General features: G+C 44.9%; 1 protein-coding gene across 1 annotated transcript in view; it reads left to right on the top strand.

Annotated features, from left to right (window-relative positions):
- The window catches only part of LCT (lactase), a 54,696-nt gene that overhangs the window by 27,832 nt on the left and 8,484 nt on the right, over positions 1–18,380 (top strand). Inside the window, exons 6-12 of the mRNA XM_058548886.1 lie at positions 468–1,194; positions 4,189–4,834; positions 6,946–8,496; positions 9,180–9,448; positions 13,139–13,429; positions 15,364–15,562; positions 18,066–18,268. Of these exons, the coding sequence (XP_058404869.1) occupies positions 468–1,194; positions 4,189–4,834; positions 6,946–8,496; positions 9,180–9,448; positions 13,139–13,429; positions 15,364–15,562; positions 18,066–18,268 (3,886 nt within the window). The remainder of the gene's footprint in view (positions 1–467; positions 1,195–4,188; positions 4,835–6,945; positions 8,497–9,179; positions 9,449–13,138; positions 13,430–15,363; positions 15,563–18,065; positions 18,269–18,380) is intronic.

The following is an 18,380-nucleotide window of genomic DNA, read 5'->3' as shown; positions in this document are numbered from 1 at the left end:
CCTCCTCTGCAGGGTGAAGGTAAATAGTTGTATGTATCTCATAATTTATTGTGAAAATTAAATGAGATAATATACATATATTCTTATCACAGTGGCCAGCACAGAATTGAGACTCAATAAATTGAAGTCCTTATTATTATTAGCTATGTTTTATAAACAATAAATGATAAGAAGAAAAATATGGCGTCATAACCGAAGACAGTATTCAAGGGCGATCTAATGCAGAGAACAGTAGCATTGGTACAGTGTTTTTACTCATGCAGGAGCAATAATAACTCACCTAAGAAGGGGTAATTGTAATAATTTTCCCATCTACCAGTCACTTCCTGCCCGTGACTTTCTGGATATGGCTTTCGACTCAGTGTTTCTGGAATCTTTACTGACTAAACACGTTGTCACTATTCACCAGTCTGGGGGCATTTGTAGCTCACAGAGTCGTTACTTACTATGTCACTTCAACCCCACAGCAGGTCTTGTTCTCTGTCTCATGACCTGACCCTTCAGACTGCCCTGCAGCAGGACCTCGAGACAGCAGGAGACTCCTCAGCCCCCAACTCAGCCTATCAGAGAGTCTGGGAGATGTTTGCCAACCAGTCCAGGGCAGAAAGGGATGCCTTCCTGCAGGATGTCTTTCCTGAAGGCTTCCTCTGGGGCGTCTCCACGGGAGCCTTTAACGTGGAAGGAGGTTGGGCTGAGGATGGAAGAGGGGCAAGCATCTGGGACCAACTAGGGCACCAGAATGCCACCAAGGGCCAAGCAACACCGGAGGTAGCCAGTGACAGTTACCACAAGGTGGACACTGATGTCGCCCTGCTTCGTGGCCTCCAGGCTCAGGTCTACAAGTTCTCCATCTCCTGGTCCCGTATCTTCCCCACTGGGCACGGGAGCAGCCCCAACCTCCGGGGTGTCGCCTACTACAACAAGCTGATTGACAGCCTGCTGGACTCACACATCGAGCCCATGGTCACGCTGTTCCACTGGGACCTGCCTCAGGCCCTGCAGGATCTTGGCGGGTGGCAGAATGAGACTGTGGTGGATGCCTTCCTCGACTATGCAGCCTTCTGCTTCTCCACTTTTGGGGACCGTGTGAAGTTGTGGGTGACCTTCCACGAGCCGTGGGTGATGAGCTACGCAGGCTACGGCACTGGCCAACACGCGCCGGGCATCTCCGACCCAGGGGTGGCCTCTTTTAAGGTATTTCCCATCCTTGCAGCTCTTACTCTTTGGAGGAGAAAGGACATTTGCCCAGAAGAAACTTATTTTATCTTCCCATCAGCAAGTCTTTACTTTTTGTCCTTTAGAGGAAATCAAAGGGAGGGAAGGAACCATAAATTGTTAATCAACTTATTTTGTCCAGACACTGTGCTGGCACTTTAACAATAGTTATTAATCCTCAGAACAGTGCTGATGGATGGGGGAATTGGGGCTCAGAGAGGAGAAACAATTTGGTCATGACGAACTTGCAGCTGGGTTAGCAGTTTGAAGCCAGCATTTGAGCCTAAGTCTACTTGACTCCAAAGCAGGTTTTCCATGTCAACCAGCACTCTTAGTTGCAGACAGAAAACCCAACCCAAACTGACTTAGGTAAGGAGGGGAATTATGAGTTCAGGAAACTGAAAAGTTTTGGTTTTAGCCGATCAGGGTAGAGCTTGATCAGAACACAAACGATGTCACCAGGACCCAATTTCTCTTCTTCCTCTTGCTCCCCTTGTTGGCTTTGTTCTTGGGCTAAATGGTAGCTAGATGACAACAGCCCTGTGTCTCACCGTCTCTGGGTGGGTGGCATGCCTATTCCTGAACCAATCACTGGATCCAGGATAGAGGACTGTAGTGCACTGATTGGTTTGGGTCCAGGTCCCAGCTCTACCCCTCGACACACTGGCTGAGAGACGGGGAGGTGGGGCGGGAGAAAGAGTCTGGCTTTCCAGAAGGCAATCAGGGTATTTCTTCAACGAGAAGGAGATGTATGTACTGGAGACAAAATTTTAAATGGCTTAATGTGGCTTCTTTCCATCATTTTCCTTTTTCTTCAAAATTTCCCAGAAAACCCACCAGCTTCCCCGGCAACATTCTTCAGGATAGCCACGTTAGTATGACTTTCCCTGCCACACTTTGGATTCTGTTCTGAAATATGAGTCTTTAGTGTGCCCCATGCTGGGTGTTAAGTAGGATGCTTGGCCATGCCCTCAAGATGTTAAAAGCTTTTGGGGAAGATGATACTAACGCACAAAGGAAAATTAGAGATTAATTCATAATGTCCACAATTAGAGTGAGCTTGAATACTGTGAATAAATGATGCAGTGAAATCCCCAAAATTATGGCACTTAAGTCAAGGCTTCCATTCTGCTCCTGTTCAGCAAGTGACCACACCCACAGAGAGAGCACTTCTGAAAATGGAAGGTTTGAATCTTTCTGTTTGTCTCATTGTTGTAAAACTCATCTCAACATTTTCTCCTTAGGCTTCTTATCTCTACAGCTGTGGCTACTGAGATTTTTCTACAGAGACTTTGATAAGAAAGTCCACCTCACTTTTTTCCTTCAATTCTTGCTTTTACTTATTAATTTAAACATTATAATACAATTAAGGAAAAATTTCAAAGAAAAGGTTTCTTTCATAATTCTACCGGTATTTCCTTCCAGTCTTGGCTTCCCTGCATTCATAGTGTAGTCACAGTGTGCACTCAGTTTAGTGCCTTTTTTTTTAGTAGACTTTATTTTTCAGAGCAGTGTTAGGTTCACACAAAATTGACTGGAAGGTACAGGATTTCCCATATATCCCCTGCCCCCCACCCCCACAGCCATCCTATTATCAACATCTGCCACCATCGTGGTACATTTGTTACAATAGATGAACGTACAGTGACATGTCATTATCACACTAGTGCCCATTTTTTACTTGATGTGTCATTAACACTTTTCCGTGTCATTACATGGTCACAATGATTGTTTCTGATGGTTATCTAATATTCCATTGAGCGCCCTGCCTGACACTGACTAGTTTAGAAGGGAAGCATTCCTGCCTTTTGGAAAGGAGCACTGTTTTCTATTGGAGTTTAGGACCCAGTTAAGGACTAACATTTGGGACATAAGAAGCAGCCAGGAGTTTGACTTCCTAGGGCATATTTTGGTATGAAATTCTTCAAAAGTAGGTATCATCATCTTCAGATGATAAAAAGGAAAGGGAGCTAAGGTGTAGCAAACTCCCTCCTGCACTCCGGGTTTCCACTTGGTGCTTATACACACTATCCCTGGATGGATCCATCAGCAACCACTTCTTGCAGACAAGGAAGCTGAAGTTGAGAAAGGAGGTTGTTTGAGTTTACTGAGCAAGTTAGTGACAGAGTCAAGATTGAAATCTAGGCTTATTATACTTCAGACACCCTGCTTTTTCCCCTGTTTTCCCATGGTGCTCCACCAAGGAAAGCTATTGATTTTTGTAAGATCATGAGTTAAGTCTACAAAGAGATTCCTGGTTGTGGTCTTTCTTCCTAGATTTCAGTAAGTAGAAAAGAGAACAGAAAGACTTGTCCTCTCGTTTGTGTGTTAGCTAAAATGATCCCCCCTCACCAGAATTATTTGTTGATTAATTAGTCAATAAGTACTTATTGAGGACCGAGGCAGGATAGCATTGTGGGTGACGGTACAGGCCAGGAGTCAGACTGCCTGCATTCTACACCTCTCTGGATCTTCTTTTCCTCATCTGTGTAGAGATAATAATAAGGATTCTTGCCACATAAAGTTGTGAGGACTACATGAGAGAATTCATCAATAATTGTCTTTGTTGATGCTGTTGCTATTGACCTGTTGATGGTGATGTTGACTTGTTGACGTTGTTGTCCACATTGTTGATATTGCTGGCACTGATGATGTTGTTGTTGATGTCAACATTGTCCATGTTGCTGACTTGTTGATATTGTTAGCATCAGTCTTAACTTCTTGTTGATGTTGTTGACTTCTTGATGTTTTCATTGATATTGTTGCCATTGTTAATTTGTTGATGACATTGTTAACATTAGTGTTGAGCTTATTAATGTTGACATTTTCATCATTGCTGTTGCTGACATTATTGACATTGGCGTTAACTTGTTGACATTGTTGTTGTTGACTTGTTATTGGCTTGTTGGTGCTGTTGTTGACGTTGCTGTTATTGTTACTAAGCACTGTATTTCCTTCTTTCTTCCTCACCAGGTGGCTCACTTGGTCCTCAAGGCTCATGCCAGAGCTTGGCACCACTACAATAACCACCATCGCCCACAGCAGCAGGGACGCATGGGCATTGTGCTGAACTCAGACTGGGCAGAACCCCTGTCTCCAGAGAGTCCCGAGGACCTGAGCGCCTCTGAGCGCTTCTTGCATTTCATGCTGGGCTGGTTTGCACACCCCATCTTTGTGGATGGAGACTATCCAGCTGCCCTGAGGGCTCAGATTCAACAGATGAACGAACAGTGCCCCAGTCCTGTGGCTCAGCTCCCTGAGTTCACTGAGGCAGAGAAGCAGCTCCTGAAAGGCTCCGCTGATTTTCTGGGTCTGTCCCATTACACTTCCCGTCTCATCAGCAAGGCCCAACAAGATACCTGCATCCCCAGCTATGATACCATCGGAGGCTTCTCACAACATGTGGACCCTGCATGGCCTCAGACCTCATCTCCTTGGATTCGAGTGGTACCCTGGGGTTTAAGGAGGCTGTTGCAGTTTGTATCCTTGGAATACACAGGAGGAAAAGTTCCGATTTACCTGGCTGGGAATGGCATGCCCATAGGGGAAAGTGAAGACCTCTTTGATGATTCCTTCAGAGTAGACTACTTTAATCAATATATTAATGAGGTGCTCAAGGGTAAGAATGGTGGATATGCTGGTGATTGGAAGGTGGGTGGTACTTCTCCAAGTCTTCAGAGTTTTGTTTAAGAGGACAAAGACAATCTCCCAAGGAAATGAAGCCAAAAAATACTGTTAGGAGCAATAACATGAGTCTTTCACATCAGCCTCCTAATTCTCTCCCCGAAAAGCCTCAAGTCCTTGCCCCTGTGTTCTTATTCCATAGAATGCCTCCCTTCTGCATTTTTCCCATCTGAATCCTATCTGTTGATCAAGACTCATCAACTTTTAATGCATTTATTTAACAAATATTTGAGTGCCTGTTATGTGCCACACGTTGTACAAGACAGTAGGGGTACAATATTGAACAAACATCACCTTTTCCCATAGGGTACTCATGGTCTACAGAGGGACACAGACAGAAAATTGCAATATGGGATAGTAATGGCGTTACAGGATGGCATGAGGACACTTAAGATGGGATTCTAACCCATTAAATCTTCCCTCATTGCTCCAGCCACATTGATCTCCATCTCCTTTAACTGGCTATAAAATCTGTATTCCATGTCATTCACTTTGATCCAATTGACCCATATCTACAGTCTTATTCTTACCTAACATATCTTTTCGTATGTCCTTTTATTCTAAGTAAAAAGGAGTGACAAAGTTACATCTCATATATCAGTCGTAATCAATTGCTGGTGGCTAGTTGTTCGCCTAGAGGACCATGTTGAAAAGATTTCAAGACCTTATCTAGATTCAGAGAGACAGAGTTGATTAGTGACACCTGCCCTGGCCACTATAGTAAGGAATGGAGACACACATCCCGCTGTTCTTGAGGTTAGAGACTCTCTCTTTTACTTTCGCTTGTACTCTTCTCAGCATCAAGGTTACAATTCTGTAAACTTCATAATCATGGAAGCCCTTTAAGACATTATCTCAAGCGATCCTTGAAACAGCCTCAGGCAGTAAATAAGGGCAGATATTATCCTCATGAGACTAACATGAAAACTGAAGCTCTGAGAGATTAAATGAAATGCCCAAACAGCCAGTGAGTGGGACCCTAGGCCTTTCTATTTCTGGCTCACCTCTTCACTCTACCCCCTAACCTATGAGGCTTTTATTCAGCTTTGTTTCCCAGAGCCTAGCATAGCCTGGGACAAAGTAGGTGCTTACCAAATTATTTATAGAATGAATGAGCAACTTTACCTACCTCTTCTACAATCAATGTTTATTGATAGGCTGTGTAATCTGATAAAAACAGGGCCTAATATTTTGCTGGCTCCCAGCAGGAGCCCACAGCCGTTCATTGCCTTACTTTGGCTCTGGTCCTTGGTTGACTCACTAGACTGTTTTTTATTCTCTCACAGTTCTGGAGGCCAGTAGTCTGAAATCGAGGTGTCAGTAGGGCCTCTCTCCAAAGGTTCCAGGGGAGAATCCTTCCTCTTTCACTTTCTGGTGGCGCCAAGCATTCCTTGGTTTATGGCTGTATCACTCCAATCTCCGCCTCATGTGGACTTCTCCTCTAAGTCTCTTTTAAGGAGGCTTATCATTGGCTTTAGGGGCCACCCAGTTAATCCAGGATGATATCATCTTGAACTCCTTAGCTTCATTGCATCTGCAAAGACTCTTTTCCAAATAATGTTACGTTCACTGGTGGGGGGCGTGGTTAGGACTTGGACGTATCTTTCTGGGGACCACCATTCAACCCACTGCACCAAGGAATACATTTGTTTAGGCTTTATTCCTCTTTTTTTAACATGGAATATGTGATCATTTTACGTCAGTATTGCTAAATGTAAACAAGGGAAAACAAAAGCACATTTTTAAAGATTAAATGATTTTGTGTGTTCTTTATAAAACCAAGGAGTCCTGATACTAGCAGATGGGGCACATTCTTTCAAGACTGGGATGGTCCTTTAGATTGAGATTTATGGCCATATATATGACCTGATGTTTTGCGGAGGTCTTGTGGATTTTCCTTTCAACCATTCTGAGGAGGAACAAGGGTTAACTTTTTTTGCATAGCCCAAGTCGCCTCCAAAGTGTTTTTGTCAAAAAAAAACTTTTCAAAAGCAACATCAATAACAGAGACTTTAAAATAATCTCAACTTTTGTTTTTCTCCACAGCTGTCAAGGAGGACTCGGTGGATATTCAATCTTACATTGCTCGTTCCCTCATGGATGGCTTCGAAGGCCCCTCTGGCTATAGCCAGAGGTTTGGGCTGCACCACGTCAACTTCAATGACAGCAGCAAGCCCAGGACTCCCAGGAAATCTGCCTACTTTTTCACCAGCATCATTGAAAAGAATGGTTTCCTCACCAAGGTAGTAAAAACACTGCCACCACCCAGTATAACAAACATTGCCCCTAGAATCAGAGCCTTCACTTTTCCATCCGAGGTGCCCTCCAAAGCTAAAGTAGTTTGGGAAAAGTTCTCCAACCAACCCAAGTTTGAAAGGGATTTGTTCTACACTGGCACATTCCGAGATGACTTTCTGTGGGGCGTGTCTTCATCAGCCTATCAGATTGAAGGAGCTTGGGATGCTGACGGCAAAGGCCCCAGCATTTGGGATAACTTTACCCACACACCAGGGAACAATGTGAAAGACAATGCTACCGGAGACATAGCCTGTGACAGCTATAACCAATTGGATGCTGATCTGAATATGCTTCGAGCTTTGAAAGTGAAGGCCTATCGCTTCTCTATCTCCTGGTCTCGAATTTTCCCAACTGGGAGAAACAGTTCTATCAACACACCTGGTGTTGATTATTACAACAGGCTGATCGATGGCTTGATAGCAAGCAATATCTCTCCTATGGTGACACTGTTCCACTGGGACCTGCCCCAGGCCCTCCAGGATATTGGAGGCTGGGAGAATCCTTCCTTGATTGAGTTGTTTAACAGCTATGCAGACTTTTGTTTCCAGACCTTTGGTGACAGAGTCAAGTTCTGGATGACCTTTAATGAGCCCATGGAACAGGCGTGGTTGGGTTATGGCACAGGGGAATTTCCCCCGAACGTGAATGACCCAGGCTGGGCACCTTACAGGATTGCCCACGCAATCATCAAAGCTCATGCCACAGTCTATCACACTTATGATGAGAAATACAGGCAAGAGCAGAACGGGGTCATCTCTTTGAGCCTCAGTGCACATTGGGCAGAGCCCAAGTCACCAGAGCTCCCGAGAGATGTGGAGGCAGCTGACCGAATGCTGCAGTTCTCACTGGGCTGGTTCGCCCACCCCATTTTCCGAAATGGAGATTATCCTGATGCCATGAAGTGGAAAGTGGGGAACAGGAGTGAACTACAACACTTAGCCACCTCCCGCCTGCCAAGCTTCACTGAGGAAGAGAAGAGGCACATCATGGCTACAGCCGATGTGTTCTGCCTCAACACCTACTCCTCCAAAATCGTGCAGCATACAACACCCAGTTTAAACCCACCCTCCTACGAATATGACCAGGAGATGACCGAGGAAGAGGATCCTTCATGGCCTTCCACAGCAATGAACGGAGCTGTGCCCTGGGGGCTGCGAAGACTGCTCAACTGGATCAAAGAAGAGTATGGTGACATCCCCATTTACATCACTGAAAATGGAGTGGGGCTGACAAACGCAGAAGTGGAAGATACTGATAGGATATTTTACCACAAAACCTACATCAATGAAGCTTTGAAAGGTATGTGAGGGTTCATGTTCCCCTTACGAAATCTTCCAACACCCATTTGGCATGTGCTGGAAATGGTTTAGAGTAGACAATGAACCATCAATGAGTCTCTCGTGCCCTAACTCCATAATTCTTTCCTTTTCTGGGGTTTCATATCCCTTTGGGAACCCGAAAAAAGCTATGGTTATTTCTTCGAACATACACACACAGAGTCCCCACAAGCATATTTTCATGGACCCATTCATTCATTATTGAGCAACTACTATGTGATAAGTTCTGTTCTAAGTGCTGGGGATACAGCAGTGAACAAAATAGATAACCTTCTGCTGACGTGGAGCTTATGTTCTCGTGGGTTCCACGCACCCCAGAGCATGGAACTCTTCTCTAATTCACATTTCTGTTTTAACTTCTAAAGTGGGCTGAGGCTCTTAAATTTGAGACATACCCCTTTATTCCAACAAAAAAATTTGATTTTGTGAAGATGAGTCATTAACACTTGCTATAGGGGCATCAGTGTGGGCAAAAAGAAAGGCAAGGTGATCTGTCTGTCTATCTGGGCACGCATTACTTGTGTGTACAGGTTGATGGTTTAGGAGTACTGTCTTGAGTTGAGGAGCCAGCATTTAGCTGGGCTTCTTGAGGACCCTTACCTCCTGGTGTAAAGCTCTCCTCTGCTCCCTTTGGAATGTTCCCAGCCTACAAGCTTGATGATGTCGACCTTCGAGGGTATTCTGCATGGTCTCTGATGGACAACTTTGAGTGGCTGAATGGCTACACCATCAAGTTTGGACTGTACCATGTTGATTTCGATAATGTGAACAGGCCTCGCACAGCAAGAGCTTCAGCCAGGTACTACACAGAGGTCATTACCAACAACGGCATGCCGCTGGCCCAGGAAGATGAGTTTCTCTACGGACAGTTTCCCGAGGGCTTCATCTGGAGTGCAGCTACCGCTGCATATCAGGTGAGGAGTTCAGGGCAGCTCAACAACGTCTATTGCATGCCTGCTAGGCACCAGGCCCTGGGCTCAGTGCTGGGGAGGGCAGGCACGTGAGCAGGGGATTTTCACAGACCTGTGGAAGGAAGTGGGAAGTGCAAGGTGCTGTGGAGGAAGTCTGGGAGGTCCCCTTCCCGGAGAGCCCTGCTTATTCACATCCCCAAATTCAGGCAGACCAGCACGGTTACAAGGGCTGTGCTGAGGTGGGTGTTTGCAGGCAAGATGGAGCGGGTGAAGCCTGGGCAGAAACACTTGGGCAAAGACAGGCAAATATGAAGATTTTCTGCTGGATCCCTTTATTTCTCACCTAGTCTCTTCCAAGCAGACAATTCACTGATAATGGCCATCACAGGGACCTGGGGTGTTTCAGATGTCCTAACAACATCATACTGTTACCTTATTCACGCCAAGTGAACTCACTAATACGGAAATAGGGGGTTTTGCTTTTTCCTGGAGAAATATAAGGTAAACAGCAAAGAGTGACTTGCCCAGGCAGTGAGTGGTGGGTCCCTGCTTTGCATCTTCTGCTTTCGCTTGTTTTCTCTGATACAGGAGTGGGGCTCTATGTGCTCAGTGTGGAACCTGGTCAGTGGTATGAGCTGACCTGACTCTGTGTAGACTGAGCCCTTGGGTTTTTTCTAGATGACCGTAGCTGCTGAAAATATTTTTGAGGTAGGTGAGGGTTAGCTACTCCCAAAGGACCACACTACCAGGTTAAAATGAAATCTCAGACCAAATTCTGCCATATCCAGACATTTATTAACTAAACGCACAAACACGAAAACTGTCCACGTTATCTTGTTCTGTGGACTGGAGGAAACCCAGTTCTTGGCCCTTTTAGGTGCTCTGGCCAACACCTCACATGAAAGATTCACTTGAGGAAATGCCGAGATTTCACAGACAGGATGCTGCTACTCTTATTTCAGGCAAACAGAATCCTCTGTAGCAGGGTTTCTCTAGCCTAGCCCAATTGACTTTGGGTGGATAATTCTTTGGTGTGGGTGCTGTCCTGTTCACTGTAGGATGCTCGGCACCATCCCTGTCCTCTACCCACTAGATGCCAGTAGACTCCTCCGTCAGTTGTAACCATCAAAAATGTCTCCAGACATTGCTAAGGGACAAAATAGCCCCTGGGTGAGAACCACTGTTCCACAGCTTTACAGCTGGACACAGGAAGGGTTAGGGATTTATTCCAGGGCACAGGCTGCAGGCCTTGCTGGCTTCTTAAACTCTGTCCATGCAAGGGCAGGGAATGTATTGAAAATGTTTTAGCCAATCCACATCTTGAATGATTAAATAGGCGTCATTGAGCACCCATTTCTATTCATCATGGCAGTCAGCAGGCACAGTTCTCACCATTTGTGACACTGAATATTGTAATTAACAAAGTGTGGAGTATGAATCGAGAATGGATGAGAAGCGTTTATAGTGTGGGCTTCCGGATTAGATGCCATCTCACTGTGTATTCTTTTTTCTCTTTTTGTGAGGAAGATCAGCCCTGAGCTAACATCTATTGCCAATCTTCCTCTTTTTTTGTTTTTCCCTTTTTCCCCCCAAGGCCCCAGTAGACAGTTGTATGTCATATTTGCACATCTTCCTAGTTGCTGTATGTGGGACGCCGCCTCAGCATGGCCGGAGAAGCGGTGCAGGCGGTGCGCGCCCGGGATCCAAACCCCAGCTGCCAGCAGCGGAGCGCGCACACTTAACCACTAAGCCACGGGGCCAATCCCATGTTCATTCTTTTTAAAACCATTTATTTGGAAATCTTTTCAAACATGGAGAAAGGTTGCAAAAATAGTACAGAGGACTCCCACATACCTTTTTCCCATATTTCTCAACTGTTAACATTTTATCATTTGCCTTATTTTTCTCTCTCTGTATGTGTGTATATACATACATATATATGCATACATATATATACACATACATATATACATATATAACATACATATATATACATAGATATATATACATGTATATATGTATATATACATACATATATATAAAATATATATCTATGAATCTGATTTCCTCACTTGAACAAGAAGGTATCTACCAGGTTTCTCTACCAAAAAATTAATAAGTATTTTGTAGTTATGAGTAATTAATAAGTATTTTGTGGGGAGCTACTTAGAGTCTACATAAATATTCTGTTCCTCATCAAATTTCACCCACTAGTTTCAGCAACTGTTGATAATTTTTGCTTAAATCAGTTATTACTATGATAGTTGACAAAGGTGATTTTCTAATTATCATCCCTTTCATATTTATTATGTGGCATTCAACAGAAAGGCAGAGCTTTGTATTTTTTCCTACTTATTTGTTTGTATTTTATTTATATATAAATATGTATTGATATATATGATCAGTATGGCCTCATGGAATACCAGTGCGTGATATTTTGCTATCATTATGCGTTTAGATGCTCAAATCATCCCACATTTTCCCATGAGGAGTGCCTTTCAGCTGGATCCTGTGTCTTTTTGACATGGCCCATCATTCTTCGAGCACTTCCCTAATTCTTTCTGGCACAATGAGATGTTCCAGGTTCATCTCGTACCTTTTCTGTCCCAGACCTGTAATCAGCTATTTCTCTAATGATCCCTGGTTCCTTTTATTGGATATGGGTGTTTAGAAACCAAGATCTGGGTGCTAGGTGTGCTCACTGCTACTGGAGCGTCATTAGTTCTAGGCCCTGTCCGTGGACAGAGAGGAAAGACGTGTGTACACACACACACACGTGCACTTACATATAGTTCTACATCCACCTACATCTCTATGTATATTAAAAACCATGAGTTCACACTGATACCTCCAATTCCAGCCCAACTCCACAGGGTTAGTACTAGTCTTCCCATTTTCCATATTTGTATCTCCTTTCTCCAATGGTGAGAAATCTAGCTCCTAATATCCTCCACAGTCACTTATTTTCTCAATCCCCGTGCATTAACTAATCTCCCAACCACCAAGGCCATCTCTTCCACCCCAACAGCCCACACAGGGTGCTTTCCTGCTGGCCCCGGGCTCCACCACTCTCATGGGGGCGGTGCAGGCCAAGCCTGGATATGTGTTTTTGGTTAAAATGCCAGCACCACCTTACCTGCACCCCTCACATAATATCACACCATATATGCTAAAATGTTTTAAAGTAAACTGCAGAAACTGTACCTGTCAGACTACCTAAGCCTGTAGGTAGGCATTTGCCCAGTGGCTTGTGGTCAGTTTCCCCATAGAATAGATGGGACGAGAAAAAGGGGGCACAGAAACAGTAGCACATGTCTTGATTAGAAATTCTCCCTTCACACCTGGCATCATTGGGATTTATTTGGCCATGATTGAGGTTGGGACACGTGGAATTTTTCATTCAAACTTTTAGTGAGCACTCACCAAGATGAAAGTCACAATGCCTAGACCTCATAGTCTTGTGGGAAGCCATCAGCAAGTGCATAATTGTGTAATGCCTCATGACAGTGCCAGGATGTACAGAAAGTGTGTACAGAAAGCCATAAGAGTTCAGAAATTGGAGGGCGGCCAGAGAAGTCTCCTAAAGGAGATGATGCTTAATTACATCCTGAGTTGGGACTCACCTGCTGACAGAAAGGAAATTATGAGGGCTTGACCACATGACTTAGTTAGACCATGTCTTGTCATCTTGAGATCGAAGGTGCGTGGAGAGAAGATGACAAAGGACTCAGTATTTGGGACACATTTTCTCACACACCACTGAAGATTGAGAACAATGACATTGGAGACGTAACCAGTGACAGTTATCACAAGATTGCCGAGGATGTGGTCGCCCTGCAGACCCTGGCTGTGTCCCACTATCGCCTTTCCATCTCTTGGCCTCGCATTCTGCCTGATGGAACCACGAAGTATATCAATGAAGCGGGCCTGAACTACTACGTGCGGCTCATTGACGCTCTGCTGGCTGTCAACATCAAGCCCCAGGTGAGGTTGGGCCCCAACCAGGCCTTGGTCAAGTCCACATGGTGGAGGCAGCTGGGGCAGGGAGCACAGTTATGGTGTAAACAAAACACTATTTTCAAATTTAAATTTTGAATAAATTCACATGGTGCAGAATTCAAAAAGCATAAAAGATACTACAGTGAAGATTTTCTTTCCATCCCTGACCCCAAGCCATCCAGTTCCCCTCCTTCTGGGCAGCCAAGTTTGCTAGGTTCTCACGTCCTTCTTTTGTGTATGTAAGCCAGTGGATGTGGATGTGTGTGTCTGTGTGTGTGTATATTCCTTTTCCTCTCTTTTTTCATAATGGTAAGATATATGCAGTTTGGTATTTGCTTTTTTTTAACAATAATTCTTACACTTATTTCCATATCCATACATAGTTTCCTTGTTTGTTCTTTTCTTTTTAGTTATGTGGAAATCTGTTTGTACCTTCTCTAATTACTTCCCTGTTAATGGACACTCTTTCCTGTGGTGTTTCTACTCTTTTGCCATTCTGACCAACACTACAATGAGTAACCATAGACACCCATCATTTCACATGAGGGGAAGTGTATCTGTAGGATATGGTCCTAGGAGCAGAATTGCTGGGCAAAAGTGCATGTGTTTTTAAGCCGTGAGTTATTATGAATAACAATACAGAACCTCACTTGTGGGCTTACTTCGCTGTTACCAAAATTTTTAAATTTTACTTGGGAGCCTAAGAACACTTTTCCTTTTCCCCTGGCCATTTATGATATTTATGATAAAGCGCTGGAGGGCACTCATTCTATGAAGCTCTGCATTTCCTCTGCTGTAGGGGTTGGCAATCATGCACCGCAGCCAGAGCATAATCCCCACATTACAACCCACCTCTTCCCACCCCAAAAGCAGAGATTTTTTCCAAATAAAAGTGCTATCTGGACTTCTCTCCTCACACTGATAACACTGCAGGAACAAATCAGCCAGGCAGCATTTATTACGGTGAGCACTAGGAGTGATGGGAGAGAAGATAGCCAAGTGGCTCCTTGCAGGACCTAGGATCTGGGTAGACAATGAGATTCATCACACACATCAGTTCAGAACAGCATCAGAGAGCACACAACTCTTTTGCAGCCCTTGAGGGCATTGAGATACTGCAGAGAGAAGTGCTGTAGCCAGGGAAAGCTTCAGGGAGGTGTGAGTCTTGAATATAGAGGAGAATTTGGATGGGTGGGTGGGCAGGGGAAGGGCATTTCAGGCAAAGGGGGAGACTGGGTCTGGGCTGAAGATGGTTAGTGGCCCAGTGCAGACCGAGGACAGTGGAGACCCCGGCTTGGCCAAGATGGGTTGTGTCAGGGGCATTGAGGGGAAGACCAGGAGAGAGGAAGGCCACCACGTGGACGTGGCCAGAGGGGCCCCTCTCCAGCAAAGGGTTCCCAGCTCCACAAGAACCTCCAGACACATAAGATGATGTCCTTGGGGGTGTCCCTTTACAAGCAAAATGTCTCCATCCTCCTGGGACCCTCATAGCCTCAGACTGTCAGTGCAGTCTATCCAGGCAGGTTCTGAAGCACCAGCATCTCTGAACCCCGACTACAACCATAGCTAACACTTACTAAAGAGCTGCCAGGGTGTCAGCCACTTTTCATATCCTCTGCTATGTGATTTAGGCCTCACAATGATCCCAGGATGTGGAATTCTTAGTGCCTGAGTCCAGTGTCGCACCGCTGGTAGGTGGCAGGGCTGGGACTCAAACCCAGGCTTCTCTGATCCAGATGTGTGCATTTCTCATGCTTCAACACTGCTGCCCTCCCCTCCCACCAAAGAACCTTTGAGCCTTTTTTGTCTCATTGTTCATCCTCAGCTTTAGCAGCGGATGTGTGCTGGCACGTAGAGCATCACCAATGGCTTCCCATGAAAAGCAGGTTGATGGAACTGCTGATCTTACTTTTTCACAGGTGACCCTTTACCACTGGGACCTGCCCCAGGCACTCCAGGATGTTGGAGGCTGGGAGAATGAGACCATTGTGGAGCACTTTAAAGAGTATGCAAATGTGCTCTTCCAGAGGCTGGGCGACAAGGTGAAGTTTTGGATCACGCTGAATGAGCCCTTTGTCGTTGTTACCCAGGGCTATAGCTACGGGACATCAGCTCCAGGTAAAGGTCCCAGACTCGAGTGGTCAGCTCTTTGGAGCATGGCATTCTTAGCACCACGAAGACATGAAATCCAGGTGGCACTGGAGGAGGAGGCCAAGAAAGCCCCAGGGCAGTGCCTCAGAATCCCTTCCTCTTGCTCAAGGCTGCCTGACAGGCGGCAGAGGTTTCCCCTTCTGACACCACTTTTGCTAAACACGAATTTCACGTCAGTGCCTCCAAATGCCTTCGTTTTTTTTGCTCTGTGCCGCTGACCTGCCTCAGATGGGAAACCCCCTGAGATCACGGGCATGGACTAATCAATGTAGGAAAGAACAGTTCATCAGACTGTACAGGTCCATAATCCATTTTCTGAGACTGCAAAATCCAAAAATTTCCAATATTTGATTTGGCTGACCTGAGCTCCACCTGCCTTGAACCGATATGAGGCTGCTCACGGTCGTCACTCCGCCAGGTGTGAGCATTCATTCGTAAGTTCTGCTGCAGGCGTATTAGTGTCCTTCATCATGGAGAGCTGTCTGGGGCCCTGCTGGGCTGATATGTAAATATGTTCTGTGCAACTTATTACTTTTCTAAAACACAAAAATTTTTTTGTTCCAAAACACATTTGACCCTAAGGGTTGTTTCCCGCAACCCCCCCAGCCACCTTTTTTTTCACTTTTTATAAATTTTTAAAAATTTTATTGCGGTCATAATAGTTTATAACATTGTGAAATTTCAGTTGTACATTATTATTTGTCAGTCACCATATATATGTGCCCCTTTATCCCTTATGCCCACCCCCCAACCCCTTTCCCTTCTGGTAACCACTAATCTGTTCTCATTGTCCACGTGTTTGTTTATCTTCCACAAATGAGTGAAATCACATAGTGTTTGTCTTTCTTTGTCTGGCTTATTTCACTTAACATAATACCCTCAAGGTCCATCCATGTTGTTGCAAATGGGACAATTTTGTCTTTTTTATGGCTGAGTAGTATTCCATTGTATATATGGAATGGAATATACCACATCTTCTTTATCCATTCATCATTCAATAGGCACTTGGGTTGCTTCCACATCTTGGCTATTGTGAATAATGCTGCAATGAACATAGAGGTACATAAGTCGCTTTGTATTGTTGATTTCAAGTTCTTCGGATAAATACCCAGTGTTAGGATAGCTGGGTCATATGGTATTTCTATTTTTAATTTTTTGAGAAATCACCATACTGTTTTCCATAGTGGCTGCACCAGTTTGCATTCCCACCACCAGTGTATGAGGGTTCACTTTTCTCCACATCCTCTCCAACATTTGTTGTTTTTTGTCTTGGTGATTATAGCCATTCTAACGGGCGTGAGGTGATATCTCATTGTAGTTTTGATTTGTATTTCCCTAATGATTAGTGATGTTGAGCATCTTTTCATGTACCTATTGGCCATCTGTATATCTTCTTTGGAAAAATGTCTGTTCAGATCCTCTGCCCATTTTTTGATTGGGTTGTTAGTTTTTTTGTTGTTGAGTTGTATGAGTTCTTTATATATTTTGGATATTAACCCTGACCTTAAGGGTTTTGAATAAGGGATTGTGGACCTGTCCTTCTCCCTTGAGAACCATTCAATTTTGCTCTTCTCTAGTTCCAAGCTTGAGAGAGTAGATTTGTGTTCATCTGTGTGATTCCTTGGGATCAGGTGTAACAGCTGGAAGGAACCACAGGGAGATCTTCTTCGAATTGTTACCAGATGCATCTCCCATTGGTCCTTGGTTGGCGCTTTGGTTTACCGTTCCTTCAACACATGAGAGGCAGCCTCTCTCATAACACTGGCTTTCAAGGAATCCCTGTGTCAGCTGCTTCCATCAGCTACACTCTCCAATGCTTACTTTCACTGCAGGTCCCCCAAAGAGTACCAGGATGTCCGATCCTGAGCCACACACTCTTCTGAGTACTTTGCCTAAGACATATGAGCCACTCTTTGGAGGAGGGAGTAGAAACCAACATTTAGGGCCGGCTCCGTGGCTTGGCGGTTAAGTGCGCACGCTCTGGTGCTGGTGGCCCGGGTTCGGATCCCGGGCGCGCCCCAGGGCACCGCTTCTCCGTCCAACGTGGGACCGGGTCCCACGTGCAGCAACTAGAAGGATGTGAACCTGTGACATACAGCTATCTACTGGGGCTTTAGGGGGAAAAAAATGAATAAATAAAATCTTTAAAAAAAAAAAAAAAAGAAACCAACATTTATCAAGTGCCTCTCTTTGCCAGACACAGTGCTGCTGCTGCTGGGTGCTTCATATGCACTAGTCATGTTCTTCTCACAAACTATTGCTCATTTTGCCGAGGAAGAAATTGAAAGACTGAATTACCCACCCAAAGTTACACAGCCAGCTTGTAAGAAGAGGAGCCAGGATTTGAATTCCATTCTTCCTAACACCAAAATCTGTACTCTTTCTCCCAAACACATAGAGGCCATCTATAGGCAGAGAGTGATATTCTTGGCCACATTCGTTCTTCGTTGACATCCATGTCTGTTTCCAGGAATCTCCTCTAGGCCTGGCACTGCCCCCTACATTGCTGGCCACAACCTACTAAAGGCTCATGCTGAGGCCTGGCATCTGTACAACGACGTGTACCGCCCCAGTCAAGGGGGCGTGATTTCCATCACCATCAACAGTGACTGGGCTGAGCCCAGAGACCCCTCCAACCAGGAGGATGTGGAGGCAGCCAGGAGATACGTTCAGGTCTGTTTCCCCGCTGGGCGTTGTTTTTACTCTTCCCAGTTTTTCCCTCTTATCACGATCTAATGGAAACAGAATTGGATTACAAAACAAAGATTTAGAATCTAGGCCTTGC

This window comes from Diceros bicornis, chromosome 10, assembly GCF_020826845.1.
Source record: "Diceros bicornis minor isolate mBicDic1 chromosome 10, mDicBic1.mat.cur, whole genome shotgun sequence".
NCBI classification, from domain to species: domain Eukaryota; kingdom Metazoa; phylum Chordata; class Mammalia; order Perissodactyla; family Rhinocerotidae; genus Diceros; species Diceros bicornis.
Note: the sequence above shows the minus strand (reverse complement) of the source record. Positions and strands in the feature narration are given on the sequence as shown.